The sequence below is a fragment of the Capricornis sumatraensis genome, chromosome 11 (assembly GCF_032405125.1).
Source record: "Capricornis sumatraensis isolate serow.1 chromosome 11, serow.2, whole genome shotgun sequence".
NCBI classification, from domain to species: domain Eukaryota; kingdom Metazoa; phylum Chordata; class Mammalia; order Artiodactyla; family Bovidae; genus Capricornis; species Capricornis sumatraensis.
The window spans coordinates 82,574,728-82,593,828 of record NC_091079.1 but is presented as its reverse complement, the minus strand read 5'-3'; the positions used below and the strand labels follow the sequence as shown (position 1 = coordinate 82,593,828).

The 19,101-nt window shown below is 44.4% G+C and overlaps 1 protein-coding gene across 1 annotated transcript in view; it reads right to left on the bottom strand.

Moving 5' to 3' along the window:
* SNX31 (sorting nexin 31) overlaps positions 1-17,920 on the bottom strand; it is an 80,955-nt gene extending 63,035 nt beyond the window's left edge. Inside the window, exons 1-3 of the mRNA XM_068984016.1 lie at positions 17,855-17,920; positions 17,683-17,757; positions 5,160-5,274 (exon numbers count right to left, since the gene is read on the bottom strand). Coding sequence (XP_068840117.1) covers positions 5,160-5,274; positions 17,683-17,757; positions 17,855-17,920 — 256 coding nt within the window. The remainder of the gene's footprint in view (positions 1-5,159; positions 5,275-17,682; positions 17,758-17,854) is intronic.
* Positions 17,921-19,101: the final 1,181 nt, after the last annotated feature.

Sequence of the window (19,101 nt, the reverse complement as noted above, 5' to 3'; positions counted from 1 at the left end):
TATCTTCCTCCCCATGAGTCCTCTCCCACACTCGAGCTGAACCTACCCACCTTCTAAATCTATATTAAACCTCTTTCTTTTTGTTGCTCTTTTACTGATCTTGTCCAACCACTTCCACCAGCATTCCAGACTAGCACTGACTGAGGTCATTTCGGGTTGTGCTTCCCAAATGATGCCAAGGTTTTCAAAATAAAATAACTAAGAGAGAGAGTCTCTGTAAGAGCAAAAACTTTTTCCCCTCTCTTTTAAAGAGGTAATTTCAGTGCGGGGTTGGGGGTGGGGGGCAAGCTCGTGTCTTGTTTTCTGGAACATATGTGGCATGTGTGCTAAGTCACTTCAGTCATGTTCGACTCTGTGTGACCCTGTCAACTGTAGCCTACCAGGCTCCTCTGTTCATGGGAGTCTCTAGGCAAGAATACCAGAGTAGGTCGTCAATGCTCTCTCCAGAGGATCTTCCTGACCCAGGGATCAAACCCACGTGGCACACACCTCCTGCGTTGGCAGGCAGGTCCTTTACCACTAGTGTTACCTGGGAAGCCCATATGTGGCATGTATGCGAATTAATCCTGACAATCAGTACCATGGATCCTTGGGATGGGGAACACTGTTGAAGAAGTGTTCAATAAATTAGTATTTACTGGACAACTATACAGAGAAGGGAATGGCAAACCACTTCAGTATTCTTGCCTTGAGAACCCCATGAACAGTAGGAAAAGGCAAAATGATAGGATACTGAAAGAGGAACTCCCCAGGTCAGTAGGTGCCCAACATGCTACTGGAGATCAGTGGAGAAATAACTCCAGAAATAATGAAGGGATGGGGCCAAAGCAAAAACAATACCCAGCTGTGGATGTGACTGGTGATAGAAGCAAGGTCTGATGCTATAAAGAGCAATATTGCATAGGAACCTGGAATGAATGAATCAAGGCAAATTGGAAGTGGTCAAACAAGAGATGGCAAGGGTGAACGCCAACATTCTAGGAATCAGCGAACTAAAATGGACTGGAATGGGTGAATTTAATTCAGATGACCATTATATCTACTACTGCAGGCAGGAATCCCTCAGAAGAAATGGAGTAGTCATCATGGTCAACAAAAGAGTCCTAAATGCAGTATTTGGATGCAGTCTCAAAAATGACAGAATGATCTCTGTTCGTTTCCAAGGCAAACTATTCAATATCACAGTAATCCAAGTCTATGCCCCAACCAGTAATGCTGAAGAAGCTGAAGTTGAATGGTTCTACGAAGACCTACAAGACCTTTTAAAACTAACACCCAAAAAAGATGTCCTTTTCATTGTAGGGGACTGGAATGCAAAAGTAAGAAGTCAAGAAACACCTGGAGTAACAGCCAAATTTGGCCTTGGAATGCGGAATGAAGCAGGGCAAAGGCTAATAGAGTTTTGCCAAGAAAACACACTGGTCATAGCAAACACTCTCTTTCAACAACACAAGAGAAGACTCTACACATGGACATCACCAGATGGTCAACACCAAAATCAGATTGATTATAGTCTTTGCAGCCAAAGATGGAGAAGCTCTATACAGTCAACAAAAACAAGACCAGGAGCTGACTGTGGCTCAGATCATGAACTCCTTATTACCAAATTCAGACTTAAATTGAAGAAAGTAGGGAAAACCACTAGACCATTCAGGTATGACCTAAATCAAATCCCTTATGATTATACAGTGGAAGTGAGAAATAGGTTTAAGGGCCTAGACCTGATAGACAGAGTGCCTGATGAACTATGGAATGAGGTTCATGACATTGTACAGGAGACAGGGATCAAGACCATCCCCATGGAAAAGAAATGCAAAAAAGCAAAATGGCTGCCTGGGGAAGCCTTACAAATAGCTGTGAAAGGAAGAGAAGCGAAAAGCCAAGGAGAAAAGGAAAGATATAAGCATCGGAATGCAGAGTTCCAAAGAATAGCAAGAAGAGATAAGAAAGCCTTCTTCAGAGATCAATGCAAAGAAATAGAGGAAAAGAACAGAATAGGAAAGACTAGAGATCTCATCAAGAAAATTAGAGATACCAAGGGAACATTTCATGCAAAGATGGGCTCACTAAAGGACAGAAATGGTATGGACCTAACAGAAGCAGAAGGTATTAAGAAGAGGTGGCAAGAATACACAGAAGAACTGTACAAAAAAGATCTTCAGGACCCAGATAAACGTGATGGTGTGATCATTCATCTAGAGCCAGACATCCTGGAATGTGAAGTCAAGTGGGCCTTAGAAAGCATGATTACGAACAAAGCTAGTGGAGGTGATGGAATTCCAGTTGAGCTGTTTCAAATCCTGAAAGATGATGCTGTGAAAGTGCTGCACTCAATATGCCAGCAAATTTGCAAAACTCAACAGTGGCCACAGGACTGGAAAATGTCAGTTTTCATTTCGATCCCAAAGAAAGGCAATGCAGAAGAATGCTCAAACTACCGCACAATTGCACTCATCTCACATGCTAGTAAAGTAGTGCTCAAAATTCTCCAAGCCAGGCTTCAGCAATATGTGAACCGTGAACTTCCTGATCTTCAAGCTGGTTTTAGAAAAGGCAGAGGAACCAGAGATCAAATTGCCAACATCCTCTGGATCATGGAAAAAGCAAGAGAGTTCCAGAAAAACATCTATTTCTGCTTCATTGATTGCCAAAGCCTTTGACTGTGTGGATCACAATAAACTGTGGAAAATTCTGAGAGAGATGGGAATATCAGACCACCCGACCTGCCTCTTGAGAAATCTGTATGCAGGTCAGGAAGCAACAGTTAGAACTGAACATGGAACAACAGACTGGTTCCAAATAGGAAAAGGAGTACGTCAAGGCTATATATTGTCACCCTGCTTATTTAAATTCTATGCAGAGTACATCATGAGAAACGCTGGACTGGAAGAAACACAAGCTGGAATGAAGATTGCCGGGAGAAATATCAATAACCTCAGATATGGAGATGACACCACCCTTATGGCAGAAAGTGAAGAGGAACTAAAGAGCCTCTTGGTGAAAGTGAAAGAAGAGAGTGAAAAAGCTGGCTTAAAACTCAACATTCAAAAAAACTAAGATTAAGGCATACAGTCCCATCATTTCAAGGCAAACAGATGGGGAAACAATGAAAACAGTGACAGACTTTATTTTCTTGGGCTCCCAAATCACTGCAGATTGTGACAGCAGCCCCGAAATCAAAAGATGCTTGCTCCTTGGAAGAAAAGCTATGAGAAAACTAGGCAGCATATTAGAAAGCAGAGACATTACTTTGCCAATAAAGATCCATCTAGTCAAAGCTATGGTTTTTCCAGTAGTCATGTATGGATTTGAGAGCTGGACCATAAAGAAGGCTGAGTGTTGAAGAATTGATGCTTTCGAACTGCAGTGTTGGAGAAGACTCTTGAGAGTCCCTTGGACTATAAGGAGATCAAACCAATCAATCTTAAAGGAAATCAGTCCTGTTTATTCATTGGAAGGACTGATGCTGAAGCTGAAGCTCCAATACTTTGGCCACCTGATGTGAAGAGCTGACTCATTAAAAAAGACCCTGATGCTGGGAAAGATTGAAGGCAGGAGGAGAAGGGGAGGACAGAAGACAAGATGGTTAGATGGCATCACCAACTCAATTGACATGCGTTTGAGCAAGCTCTGGGTGATGGTGATGGACAGGGAAGCCTGGTGTGCTGCAGTCAGTGGGGTTGCAAAGAGTCGGACACTACTGAGCAACTGAACAACAATAAGAAAGATCCGTAAGATAAATATTTTAAGAGGAGCAAAATCAACATACAGAAGAAAAAGTTTTTTTCTTTTGTAGTGAAGGACATTAGTGGGGTAGTTGGCGTTGTTTGAATAACGTCTCTATACTAGATACCATTACTATATCAGTGTTAATTGCCCGATTTTTATAACTACACTGTAATTACTGAAGAGAAAGTCCTTGATCTCAGGAAATACACATAGATGTACTTAATGATAAAGTGGTTTATATATGCAAAACAAGTGTCTCAAAAATTATATACAATATATATTATGCATACATTCATAACACCAACACAGACATGGGAAAGTGAGAGAGAGTGATAAAGCAAATGTAAAGTGTTAACATCTGGGAAATCTAGGTAGAATATACAGAAATTTTTGCATTAATTTTGCAACTTCACTGTAAGTCAGAAATTCTTTCAGACTAAAAGGTTTTAAAAACTCAGATTCAGGACATCTCTGGTGGTGCAGCCAGTAGAAATCTGGCTGCCAATACCGGGGACACGGGTTCGGGCCCTGGCCGGCGGGGATTCCACATGCCGTGGAGCCACTGGGCCCTTGGGCCACAACTACTGAGCCAAGAGCAGCAGCTGCTGAACCCACATGTCCTAGAGCCCGTGCTCTGCAACAAGAGACCCGCTCATGGTGAGAAGCCCACGCTCCACAACGAACAGCAGCCCCCACTAAAGAAAGCCCATGTGCAGCAATGAAGCCCCACAGCAGCCAAAATAAGCGAATTAATTAATTTAAAACAAAACTCATATACAGAAAAATGTATAGAGTAAGCTTCGATTTGTCTTTAACCCACAAAGATATACACACACACTAGAATACACAGGATGGTTTCTGAGAAATACACAAGCCTCTTGTATTAATAATAGTATTTTCTTTTAAAGGCATGGGAATCTGAGGTGGAAGGGAACATGTCTTTCATTTTAAACTCTTTGGCCAGGTTTTATTTTTAAAATATTTTATGTCTATACCATTTCCCCCTTTTAAAGCTTTAACTGTTTGAATGCCAATGATTCTATTTCCCCCCACCGTCCTCTCTTATGAGAGCTCATCCTGCTGTGCATATAGGACTTTTCAGAAGCCCAGCAATGCGCCAAGACTCTGTATCTCTAGCCCCATGGGTCCAGAGCAGATCTCCAAGCATCCCTGGTGCCTCAGCTCTGCTCCTAGGGAGGCCGGAGATGAAACTGCCATCTCCAGCGCTGCCACTAAACATTTCTGATATCTCCTGAAAGTTTTCACATAAAAGCAGATCATTCTATCCTTTTGTTCAGTCTTAATCCAAATAACATTTCTTTGACTTCTACAATCAAAACCAACACAGAGCGGCTGCGGGAGGGGTGACTCTAAACAAAGCATTTTTATACCAAATACAAAGGCCACATATTGTATGGTTCCATACATACCATTTTGCAAATATTGTTCTAACTGGTCCCTTCTCTCATCAGCCATAGATGTGGTCATTGCAAGATAGTACTTTGGTGGAAAGGGTGGCAGGCAATTTCCAAACACCCGCTTCAGCTGAAAGATCCAGAAAACACAAGGTTAAGGCAAAGCACCTACCGTTCAAGGTTGGTGAGACACCTAAGCCCCCACTTGGGGCAAGTCTCTCTCCAGCACTTTATCTAAAATTAACACTTCCTGATGGTCGCAAAGAGTCGGACATGACTGAGCGACTGAACTGAACTGATGGGCAAAAGGAGGAAAAGGTGATACCTTGATTTTCTTAAAGAGGATTTTATTTTAGTATAGGTTTCTAGAACACTGTTAGACATATCTCAGACTGACAACTCCAGTCTGAGTTTGGTAGATTTGGGGTATATTTTAATCTTTCATTTGTTTTTACACAACTGCCCATCAGTCACATCATACAGTATTCCTTTAATTCATTCCCATTCATGACATCAATGATGAGAGTTAGGAATTTAATTCCCCCTCCCCACACCCACCCAATTTGAACAGAACAGCAGATGCTCAGAGTTGTGCAGTCTAATTTGGTAGCCTCTGACAACACAGTTAGTCCAAACTGAGATGGGTGGTAAGTGTAAAATACACTCTAATTTTAAGGGAAGACTTCATACAAAGGGAAGAGAATGTAAAACATTTTGCTAATAACTTTTTAGGAATGTGCATGCTAAGTAGCTTCAGTCGTGTCTGACTCTTTGGACTGTAGACTGCCAGGCTCCTCTGTCTGTGGGATTCTCCAAGCAAGAATATAGAAGTGAGTTACCATACCCTCCTCAATAACTTTTTATATTGATTACCTACTGAAATCATAATATTTTAGATGTATCAGATTAAATAAAATATATCATTAAAATTAATTCCACCTGTTTTTAAAATCTTTTTTAACATGTGAAGATTTTAACACAAAACTTTGCAGTGTTCCATATGTAGCTCACATTCTATTGCTAGTGGACAATGTTGGTTTCTAAAAGTCCTGCAAGGCTGACATATGATCCCAGTAGAAACCCTGCCAGACCCCTCCCTCTTCCCCACCCATATATGACCCAAGACTATGACCATGTTGGAAACTATCTTTATGCAAGCTCATAGTGGATGCATCAAAAATAATTTTTAAATTAGGTAATCAAAACTGACCTTCATTCCAGACTCACATTTACAGTAAAAGCTTGAAAATAAGACATCGTATCATTCTCTTTAAAGTAGAAGAAAGGAAACCAGCAAGAGTTTAACATGGTACCTCTGGAACAGGAAATTTCACTGGCTTAAAGAAAATGAGAGCAGATCTAAGAGAAATGAGACTGCAAACAAGAACGAACTAAAATTCCATGACCTTTGTCAAAAATACAGTGTGTGTCTGGCAAATATTCACCTTGCACCAGCCCTAACTTCAAAATAGATCCCAAATCTGGCCACTTCTTCCTCCCCCACTGCCATCCCTCTTGTCCACACCCCTGTCATCTCTAGTTCCGGGTTATTGCAGTAACTTTCTAACAGATCTCTCTGCCTCCGCCCTTGCTCCCCTTCCATCTGTTCCTAATACAGAACCTGCTGCTGCTGCTGCTGCTAAGTCGCTTCAGTCGTGTCCGACTCTGTGCGACCCCATAGACGGCAGCCCACCAGGCTCCCGCGTCCCTGGGATTCTCCAGGCAAGAACACTGGAGTGGGTTGCCATTTCCTTCTCCAATGCATGAAAGTGAAAAGTGAAAGGGAAGTCTCTCAGTCATGCCCGACTCTTTGCGACCCCATGGACTGCAGCGCACCAGGCTCCTCTGTCCATGGGATTTTCTAGGCAAGAGTACTGGAGTGGGGTGCCATTGCCTTCTCCAATACAGAATCTCAAGTTACTTAAAAGTATAAGTCAGATCATTCCTCTGCCCTGCACAAAATCCTTCATAGCAGCCCATCTCACTCAAGTACGAGCCAAAATCCTACACCCGATAAGACGTCCATTAGCCACCCATGACTACTTAAATTTAAACTTAAAATTTAAAATTCAACTCCTCCGTCTCACTAACCACATTTCAAATACTCAATAGCCACTGGAAACATGGCAAGTTCCTACTGAACTGGACAAAGAAGATACAGAGCATTTCCATCAGCACATACATTTCTACTGGACGGTGTTGACCTAACGCTTAGAAAGGCCATTGCCTGCCCACCTGTAGGGAAGACACAGCTCCCTTATGTTTCGTTTGGTCTGCTAGGCTGTTTGTTTGATTTCTAGGGAATCTAAATTTGATGCCAACACTTATTTTTGCAATTAAAAAATATTCAAATTATACTCTGGAGAGAATATAAAATGGCACAGCCACTTTGGAAGAAATTTTGGCCATTTCTTACAAGGTAAACATAGTTTTATCACATAATTCAGCAACTACACTCCGAGTTATTCACCCAACAGATTTGAAAACTGCGGCCACAGAGAAACAGCATACAAATGTTTAGAGGTGCTTTACTCATAATCACCAAAACCTGAAAGCAACCGAGATATCCTTCAATAGGTGAATGGATAAACAAACTCTGGTCTATCCCTACAATGGAATATTCCCCAGCAATAAAAAGAAATGAGTTGTCAAACCACAAAAAGACATGGAGGAAACTGAGATACACATTGATGAATAAAAAGTCAATCTGAAAAAACACACTGTATGACTTCAATTATATGATATTCTTGGGGGAAAAGCAAAATGATAAGAGAGAGTAAAAACATCCATGGTCACCAGGAGCTTGGAAAAAGGGGGTGTTGAACTGGTGAAGCACGGGGAATCTTTCAGGGTGGTGAAACTAGTCTGTATGATACTATGATACATGATACTAGGTATTTGCAAACCTACTGAACTTTACGACACAACTTTAATGTGTGCAAATATTTAAAGAATCATTTAGGAAGTGGGGGGAAACCCAGAATGGAATGCAGAATGTGAGTAAATAATTTAACTATACTATAAATACAGGAAACAACTGCAGTGAAGGGGATGAGGGAAAAGGTGCTGACCTAAGTCACTCTGCAAATGAGTGGTGTCTGTAAAATTAAAGGCAAAAGTAGCTGTACAGAAGCACTGAGCTCCAGCTGATGAGATTGTTTCCTACATGGATACAGGTTAACCATTCTGGTACCTCTATATGTGCCCACAGAATGGAGCAATCAAGTCAATGGATGGCAGGTGGTGTGAGTGGTTTCTCACTGTTGTAATGAGAGTTTTCAGATAAGGGAACAGGCTAGAGTGAGCCATGTGGTGATGGGTTACCATTGAAGACATCGGTATGAACTCACATTTAACTTAATTTAGACACAAATGGCTACACGCAGAGGTAATTATTTAAAGACATGCAAATATGCACATATATTTTCTTGCTCTTTCAGCTGAGAGGGTCTAAAAGCAACGACACTGCGGCAGTGGAGAACACACCTAGTGCCAGATATTGGTTTCTAATGTTATTCTCCAATAAAAGCAACTAGGACTCCATGAAGGAATGGTTGATTCTAGGACTGAGGCAGGAAACACAAGATGAGTCTCGGACTGGGACTTCCCTAAGGTCCAGTGGTTAAGACTTTACGCCTCAAATGCAGAGGGTACGGGTTCAATCCCTGGTTGGGGAACAAAAATCCCACCCGTCACACAGTGGGGCCAAAAAAAGAGAAAAGATGAGTCTGGGAATCTTGTAGTGCCAGAAAATAAGAAAGTGTGCAAAGAAAACAAAAGTCAGCAATAGGGGAAGAGCTCCCACAGGCCAAGCTGGAACAATTTGAACAATAAAATAAAATCTAATTGAAGTACAGCCCAAAGCATAAAGTAAACATCCAAGAGTCCACTCCAGGAGTATTATATCCAGGCGTCTATAATAATTTATGGTCCAGATAAAAATTATTAACTAAATAAATAAATCAGAGAGAATAGACAAATCCTGGTGCAGAAGAATCCCAAATAATGTATGTAGATACTTCATCCCACCAGGAGATGGAACATAAATCCTCAGTCTTTAAAAGTGGTCTGTGCATGGTGACCTCCCTCCTAGGAGCACAGTGTGGAAAGGCAGGGAAAGAAGTAACTTTATATGGAAAAACCTGACCAACACCCCCTCAGCCAGGTAACCAAGGGCACTATCAAGAATGTTAGATCGATAGCAACTGCCCCAGACAAGATGCGATTAGAAGCACTTGTCCCCCGGGGTCTTTCTCTCAAAACCATAAACCCAGTCTGGTCATCTGAATAACATCAGACCAAGTCCGATAGAGGGACATTCCACAAACTACCTGCCCAATACTCCTCAAAATTGTCAAAGTCATGAACAACAAGGAAAGCCTGAGGAACTGTCACAGTCAGGAGGAGCCTAAAGAGACTTGACAGTTTAATGTGGGGCCTGGATGTGGCCTTGGAACAGAAGGACATTAAGTAAAGACCAAAGAAGTTCGAATAAACAATAGACTGTAGTTTGTAATTCTGCATCAATGCAGATTCATTGTGCTAAGTCACTTTTAGTTGTGTCTGACCTTTGGGGACCCCATGGACTGCAGCCCACCCAGGCTTCTCTGTCCATGGGATTTTCCAGGCAAGATTACTGGAGTGGGGTGCCATTTCCTCCTCCAGGGGACCTTCCTGACCCAGGGATTGAACTGGCATCTCTTAGTTCTCCTGCATTGGCAGGTGGGTTCTTTACCACTGGTGCCGCCTGGGAAGCCGCTGTAATCGAAGTACCATACCTATGCACCTAGGGTGCAAGGGAGATGAGAACTCTGTACCATCTTTGCACTTAAAAAAATAATAAGAAATCTGAGATTGGTCCACAAAAAAAATGTTTATTTTTTTAAGAAAAGGAAACCCGATGCTCTGGCCTCTCTTTAAAACACAAGAGGGTCTAGACTCACTGGAGTTTATATTCCCTCAGGCTGTTCCTACCACCCCTACCGCCTCTTATTTAAATTACCTGCCCGATAGAGATGCAGACACAGAGAAGAGATGCGTGGACACAGCGGGGGGTGGGTGGAAGGAGAGGGTGGCCTGAACTGAGAGAGCAGCGCTGAAACATACAGTACCATACAGAAAACAGATCACTGCTGGGAAGTTGCTGCATAAACAGGGAGCTCAACCTGGTGCTTGGAAGGTGGGATGGCGTGGGAGGTTCAGGAGGGAGGAGACACGTATATACTTGTGACTGATTTACGTTGTTTTACGGCAGAAACCAACACGACATTGTAAAGCAATTATCCTCCGGCTGAAAAGAAATTTTATGAAATGGAAACAATAAATTACCCGCCAGATTCCAGTAGTTATTTGTCATTTTTTCTTTAAATCTAGCAGTATAAAATATTAGAGCAACAATTCTGTTTTTTTTTTTAATTCGAGGAAATCTTCGTGCCGTGCCAGAGAGGATCCACAGGCCCCTCAGTCATTACATCATCCCAGGCAAGGGATTCATGCACCCCTCTCTGCTAACTCCATTAAGTAGAAGCAGGACTTGGTCTTCTTTGCATGCACTTATTTCCTGATTAACTGATTGAGTGATCTTTAAAAGGCAATCTTCTTGTCAAGTGTTCACAAACATCACTGCTGCTGCTGCTGCTGCTAAGTCGCTTCAGTCGTGTCTGACTCTGTGCGACCCCATAAGGCAAGAACACTGGAGTGGGGTGCCATTTCCTTCTCCAATGCATGAAAGTGAAAAGTGAAAGGGAAGTCCCTCAGTCATGTCCGACTCTTAGCGACCGCATGGACTGCAGCCCACCAGGCTCCTCCGCCTATGGGATTTTCCAGGCAAGAGTACTGGAGCGGGCTGCCATTGCTTTCTCCACATAAACATCACAGATGCTCCCAAATGGGTGGGGATCACAGTATCCTTGAACCAGCAGGGCTGTCTGGGTTACCCAGGGGTGTTCTGGGAGGAGCCCTACAGCCAAGAGCTGGACGAAAAGTCAACAAGGATTAAGGTCCTAATACCCACCCCAGAGCCAAAACTCTCCCGGCAGGTTTCACAACCAGAGCTGACTTCTCAAGGAATCTTTCCCCTCCTTTCTCAAGCACTGGTCTAAGGGGGAAGATAAACACAACACACTGAGCAGTAAATCCACCAAAAGTCAATCCCAACCGCACAAATTCTTCAACTCTACCAAAATACAGTCTTTTCTATTGGTCTCAAATAGTACAGAGTTTACCTATTCAAAGCACTTGCATACTGAGAACTATCTGATATTAGAGTTAGCCCCCGGAGACGGCAAAGGCACCCCACTCCAGTACTCTTGCCTGGAAAATCCCATGGGCGGAGGGGCCTGGTGGGCTGCAGTCCATGGGGTCACTAAGAGTCGGACACGAATGAAATGACTTAGCAGCAGCAGCAGCAGCAGAGTTAGCCCCAACACTCTTTCAAAAACTGTTTCAAGAGATCAGAAGGAAAATGCACTTCTTGTGTTCCTTTAGTAAGAGGTGTTTTTGTTTGCTTGCTTTGAAAAATCATGTTCAGGTAACATTATTTCTTTAAATTCCAGCACAGGCTCCTGCTCCAATTTCTCCATCGTACAGTTCTGCCTCTTAACATGAAGAAAACTCTACTGGCCAATTGAACCTTGACGTCAAGGTGGGAGGATGTGGTCAGATTGCCTTCGTTTTCAAGGTGGGAGGATGACAGGGCTTATGGCCATGATGACCACCTACTTCACAGGACTGTATTAAGGAAGACATGGGAAAATACACAAGACTGATGTTCTTTGGTACAAAATCCCACGGTCCAGGTTGATTTGAGCTGCGACCTTTTATCTGGAGATGCCACATGCGCTTGCAGCCCCCTATTTCTATCCCTCAGCAGTGACCTGGGACAAGTGGAATTACAGTCACAACACTGTCCTCTTGATAGCCTCTGTTTCTGATGTTGACTCAGTCATCCCACCTTCCAAGGCCCCTTGTATTAAAAATCTCAGATGGTCCAGATAAAGAATCACAAGCTCAAATCAACCTGGACTGTGGGATTTTGTACCAAAGAACATCAGTCTTGGGTGTTCTCCCATTTCTTCCTCAGTACAGTCCTGTGAAGTAGGCGGTCATCATGGCCATGAGCCCTGTCGCCCTCCCACCTTGGTAACGAGGGCAATCTGACCACATCCTCCCACCTGGACAAGATTAGTTGACAATGAGTAACTCAGGCCGCTGAAGTGACTTAAACCAAAATCAGTGAGCAGCAGAACTTGGACACAGTCTTTTCACCACTTTTTCCTTCTCCTTGCCCTCTTTCCATCCCCTCCTCCTCCTCCATCAAATCTCTACTGGGCCTCTACTAAAACAGGATTCTGTGCTGAATATGCTATGCCTACAGCCTTTTTTCATTCCTTCATTTAAGAATTTGGGCTTCTCAACTAAATAAAGAGGGGAAACCAAATCTTCACACAAAGGAGGCGAAAGCAACAAGATTTAAACACAAAGTGGCACGGGAATCAGAGAAAGGCGTCTTGTGCAATTAAGGGGGCTTTCCCAGACGAGGCGGAGCTTGAGGTGACCCTTGAGAAAGGCTGGTCTCTAACCCACGGCCCAGTAGGCAGAGGCCTTCTCAGGAGGAGGAAGTGAGCCAGGGAGTGGCAACTGGCCAGCTCATGAGAGCAGACGGTCTGAGTCGGGGAAAGAAGAAATATCAGGTAGGAGCCAGACTGAGTCAGCACCTGGCAGGGAAGAAGGCTGAGCCAGTGCGGAGCCCTCCTCTCGCACGGAGGATCCTTTGCAAGGCTCGTCAGCATTGCTATGACTGATGCCAGCAGGGCGTTTCCAAAGAGGCAAGCATCCTCACCACAGAGTCCAGCCTCATTTACACAGGATGGCCAAAATGAGCCAATTAAAGGTTTCTTTCACAGATTTAACTCCCCTTGAGGGAGACAGTACAGGCAAGGGCATAGATCAAACTGATTTTATTCATTTAGAGGCACAGAAAGCAGTCAGGTCAGGGAGTTCCTGTGGCAGAGAGACGGATAACACTCAGCAGTGGAAGGGAAGCTGCCAGAACTTGAGAGCCTCCGTGGGAACCAGGCTGCCAGCCATGAATTCAGAGAGCACGGGTCACAGCTGACCTCTGGGAAACAGCCATCTTTCCTCAGGTCAGTCTTATACGCATTAGCCTCCCACAGAAGGGGCAGGGGCTACGTCACCTCGGTCAGGTTCTCCTTCTCAATTGCAGAGGGCTTCCCTGGTGGTTCAGATGATAAGGAATCTGTCTGCAATGCAGGAGACCTGGGTTTCATCCCTGGGTTGGGAAGATCCCCTGGAGAAGGGAATGGTTACCCACTCCAGTATTCTTCCTGCAGAATTCCACAGACAGAGGAGCCTGGTGGGCTACCGTCCATGTTGTCACAAAGAGTCTGACATAACTGAGCGACTTCCACTCCACCAATATACAAAATAGAAATCCAATTCATAAATCCAAAAATCACATGTGCTAAAAGTCAGAGTCTTCACTTAATTTAACATAGTGCTTGCCATTTAATAGGTACTTAGTAAATATTCTTAAGTAAATGAGTAATCAGTTAATCCTATTAAGATGAAATTCCTGTTCTATTGTGATGCAGAACTTCCAAATCAATTGGAAATAAACTTCTACTCACCAAACATACACATGACACACACATTCATAAACACAGATGGGGACTTTATATTGTCTCCTTTTTTATTGTGCTCAGTATTAATATTAAATCAGATTAAGAATTCTTAGCCATTTCACATCTTCCATGGAGTAGGAAGAATAAAAACTGCTGAGAAGAGGCTGAGGGAAGTCAGCCAACCTTTTGGTCTCTGAGTTAGGGTTGCCAGATAAATTAGAGGATGCCCAGTTAAGAGTATGTCAAATATTGCAGGAGGTATTCTAGCACTTTGCCAACAAAGGTCCATCTAGTCAATGCTATGGTTTTTCCAGTGGTCATGTATGGATGTGAGAGTTGGACTATAAAGAAAGTTGAGCGCTAAAGAATTGATGCTTTTGAACTGTGGTGTTGGAGAAGACTCTTGAGAGTCCCTTGGACTGCAAGGAGATCCAACCAGTCCATCCTAAAGGAGATCAGTCCTGGGTGTTCATTGGAAGGACTGATGTTGAGGCTGAAACTCCAATACTTTGGCCACCTGATGCAAAGAGCTGACTCATTTGAAAAGACCCTGATGCTGGCAGGAGGAGAAGGGGACGATGGACAATGAGATAGTTGGATGGCATCACCGACTCAATGGACATGGGTTTGGGTGGACTCCAGGAGTTGGTGATGGACAGGGAGGCCTGGCATGCTGCGATTCATGGGGTCACAAAGAGTCAGACAAGACTGAGTGACTGAACTGACTGATACTAGACAAATGTTTGTTATTTATCTGAAATTCACATTTAACTGAGGATCCTGTATTTTTATTTGCTAAATCTAGCAAACTTACTTGGACTTTTTATCTATAAAATGGGAGTAATGATAACGACTGCAATGCCAACCGTATAGGGGCTTCTTGGGCAGGTGGAATAAAATCTTATGCCAGGAACTCTAAGGACGGAAAGCAGATCTTGTTGTCTGGGACTTGAGGTAGAGGGAGGGGATCAAGGGCAAAGGGGACAAGAAAACATTATGAGTGTGGAAACTGTTCTCTGTCTTGATTATGGTGGTGGTAGATTAAATATATTTATAACTCATCACACTAGACACATACAGTTGGGGAATTTTATTATACTATGCTTAAATAAAGTAAAAAATAATATTAGCTTAGGATGCAGTTGTTTTTCTGATAGTCTGTTTGTCTGATATTTTGCCAACTTTGATAAGGAACCACAAAATGGTTAGAGCAGGTTCCAGAGATCAAATCTTGGCTCCAACACTTGGAGTGGTATGACCTTGGGCAAGTTGTACCTCAGTTTTCTCATCTGTTAAATGGGGCTAATTATAATCTAAGCTCATAAGACTGTTATAAAAATTAAACACAATATTACATATAAAGCTCTTGGCACCAACCTTAGCACAGAGTAACTGTTAGTTATTGTTCTAAATTAATAATACCAATCAGTTCAGTTCAGTTCAGTTCAGTCACTCAATCATGTCCGACTCTTTGTGACCCCATGAATTGCAGCACGCCAGGCCTCCCTGTCCATCACCAACTCCCGGAGTTCACTCAGACTCATGTCCATTGAGTCAGTGATGCCATCCAGCCATCTCATCCTCAGTCGTCCCCTTCTCCTCCTGCCCCCAATCCCTCCCAGCATCAGAGTCTTTTCCAATGAGTCAACTCTTCGCATGAGGTGGCCAAAGTACTGGAACTTCAGCTTTAGCATCATTCCTTCCAAAGAAATCCCAGGGTTGATCTCCTTCAGAATGGACTGGTTGGATCTCCTTGCAGTCCAAGGGACTCTCAAGAGTCTTCTCCAACACTGCAGTTCAAAAGCATCAATTCTTCGGCGCTCAGCCACCTCCTAAGATCTAAATAGTTTATTTAAAAGGAACTGTTCCTACAGAAAAGGGAAACAATGATACATGTAAGATGATTGGAAAATGGCTAAAGAAATCCTCACTTTAGAATTTTGAAAAACAAATACGAAGTATTCATCAGTATCCATTGTATATTCTACAAAAGGCAGATTTTTGTGGAGATCAGAAGAATTGGCTTTATGTTTCTGCTTCAGGGCCTGCTAGGATTTGATAGGTCTGAATTTTTCTGAAAACAAGCATCTTTCTGAGTTGGTTAAGGAGGGCTCGACAACCCTCTGCGTCAGTAAATACTTACCGAGCACATAACTATGCGCCAGGTTTTCTGAGAACCTGGATTCTAATCTTCACAAGAGCCTTGTGAAGCTGACATCCACAACCACCTACCTGATCATTTCTGAGGAAGAAATTGAAGGTCAGAGAAGAGGTGAGGTGTCCAGCCAGGAAGTGGTCAGCCCATCTCTCCCTTCTCCTCTCTGCCGACTCCCGCTTTTCACCTGTGATGGCCACCTCGCCAACCCGACCTCACACACAGGGAGGCAGATGAGGGTGGGAGGTGACCCTCATGTTCATCCTACACCTGCCTAAACCAACTAGACTGTCTCTTCCTTTGAGTTCCCCATCTGTAGTCCTCCCGACTCCCCAGGCAGTTTTCAGTCACAAGCAGCTTGTTATCCTTCAAAAGTCTGAATCCATGCCCTTTTTATTCAGCCACTGACAGTCATTCCTGAGGACCTGCTGGGTCACAGGCACTGTGGTAGGTGCTAGCAATTCAAAAATGACCACAAAAAGTCACAACCACATTACACCTGTTTTCCCTGAATCCAGAGAATCTTAGTCATACCTTGAAAATGGGCTTTTCCAACACATTGGAATGTATGAGGAAGAAGGCTCACTTCAGTGATGTTTTTATAATAATATAATAAAGGAACTGAGCTGTTCATCAACGGAAAATGGTCTTAAAAGAAAATATGATCTATTTACTCACTAGAAACCAGAGATTATCTGAAAGGACTCTCCCCAAAGTGTTAATATCTATTGCCGAGGCAAGCTTTTTTCTTTTTCCTTTTTTTTCTTTCTAACTTTAGGTTTGTGTTCTTTATAATTGGGATACAAAATCTTAAAAAAAGAAAAACTGCATAAAGGTGGGGGAAAGGTGAAGTTCATTTCCAAACTTCCATGTACTCCTCTAACCCACTTTGATGATTTGCAACACTTCCTTGTTAGGAAAACAAAACGCATTAGGCCTGGTTAATAAATCAGTCTGCATGCTGGAAGAAAGTGTCATCAGGACATCAGAGTGAGAAACTAGAGTGGAAAATGGCCTTCTAGTTTAATAATTCCTCTGTTTCCTGGCTTTCCAGTCTGCCCATATTTAAAGCCTATGAATACCTTCCTTTGAAAACAAAAATAGAGACACACCTTTTCAAAGGGGGGAAAATTAAACTCCGGGAGAAAGAAAGTGTTAGTCACTCAGTCATGTCCAACTCTTTGCAACCCCATGGATTGTAGCCGGCCAGGCTCCTCTGTCCATGGAAGTCTCCAGGCAAGAATACTGGTATGGGTTGCCATTCCCTCCTCCATGGGATCTTCTCAACCCAGGGACTGAAACTGGTTCTCCTGCATCGCAGGCAGAGTCTCTGCCATCTGAGCCACCAGGGAAGCCCAGTACTCACATCCCAGAGACTGAAGACTACACCTCCTTGATCTAGACTTGGTTTGCTCATTTTGCACGAGGATATTGTCTTGGGAAAACAACTGGCATTGAAATGGAGCCCAGGTTGGGCTGGTGGGGATCACCCGCCTGGGGTGGGTTGGATAATTAATTACCTAGAGGGCACCCCACCTCACCTCACAGCCCTAGGTGATTAGACCAGGTAACATGTATTCATTGAGCTGTATGCCAAACAATTCACGATTAACCGTTACCACGACCCGGATTAGGAGCCCAAAGCCCTCAGGAAGTGCGATGTCTTGTCACAGTCAAGCACCCAGAGCCCACAGGCCACACTGGAGGGAGGGTGGGCTGGGGCCCGCCTGGATCCTCTCACCTGCTCGTTCCAACGATGCAGCTGGCTGTAACGCACCTTGCAGAACAGAAACCCGTCCAGGTACACGGAATACAGCTGGAAACAGAGACATCAGAGTCCGAATCAGCCGAGGGAGTGAACCCCTGCCCCCGCCTTGTCCCTGCCCGCTCTCACCCCGAGCCCCCTGACGCACCACGTAGCGGCCCCCCAGCGCGTCGGGCCGCTGCTGGGACACCGGGATGCAGAAATGCATCTTCATGGCTCGGGCGGCGGCCGGGGCGGCGCTGGGGACCCGGCCCGTGGCGGCGCGGTCCTCGACTCTGAGCCCCGCGGCGGTGGGTGCGGCGGCGGGCCCCGCGGTCCGCTCGCCTCGGGTGTCCTCAGGTGCGGCCCGCCTCCTGGTCCCCGCCCCGCTCCGACTGGACCTCTCGGATCCCCGGAAGGGAACGAGGTGAAGAGCGGCCACCGTCCACGCCCCACAGCCAGTCTGCGCCCCAGGCGGGGCTCCAGGTGCTCCGCGGGACCCGGGACGGAATTCAAATAGACGCTAGAAAATGCCAGTGCCCGCCTTGGGCCAGAGGCTTCACCCTGGGGTCTGTGGACTGCCGGGGGGCTCTTTAGGGAAAAATGTACATGGATGGGTGGGGCGATGGAATTCTTCTGAGAAGGTCCTGGGTTCCATCAGACTTTCGGAGGGTTCCTTGGACCCACGAAAGTTACAAATAGTTGTTCTAGCGGCATGGATGTCGGGTGCACCTGCCAACCGCGCAACTCACTAACTACTCCCCACCCCGCCCCGGCATCTCAGGCTCCTTGCTGGGCGTTAGGCGGTGGGGGATACACAGCCCAGGAGAACCCTGTCTTCTCCAAGTGTGGGCTCCAGGGCCGCATTCTGATCTCTGTGGCCAGCAGAATGTCCAGGCTCCCTTCCACTGTGTCCATCATGACAGACAGATCATACTCAGACCCATCTTCAGACTCCAAATGTTGACATTTTTTTTTGCAAGTCAGTGTCCTGATAAGATTGAAAAACATTGTGTCCCATTGCGAGCCAACACTGCCTGCAGTACACTGTGAATTAAGATTTTCAACATATGCCTACATCTAGTAATTACCCTGGGCTTCCCAGATGACTGACTCAGTGGTAAAGAATCTGCCTGCCAATGCAGGAGACTCAAAAGAGGTGGGTTTGATCCCTGGATGGGGAAGGTCCCCTGGAGGAGGAAATGGCCACCCATTCCAGTACTCTTGTGAGAGTACAAAACTTCCATGGGCAGAGGAGCCTGGTGGGCTACAATCCACGGAGTCACAAAAGGGTAGGACGTGAATTTGGTGACTAAACAAGTAATTACCGTATGACTAGAACATTTGTATTATGTTCAGTATTTTGTATTAACATTTGTTAAAGGTAATACTTAAGATATGCCATATGCCATAGTA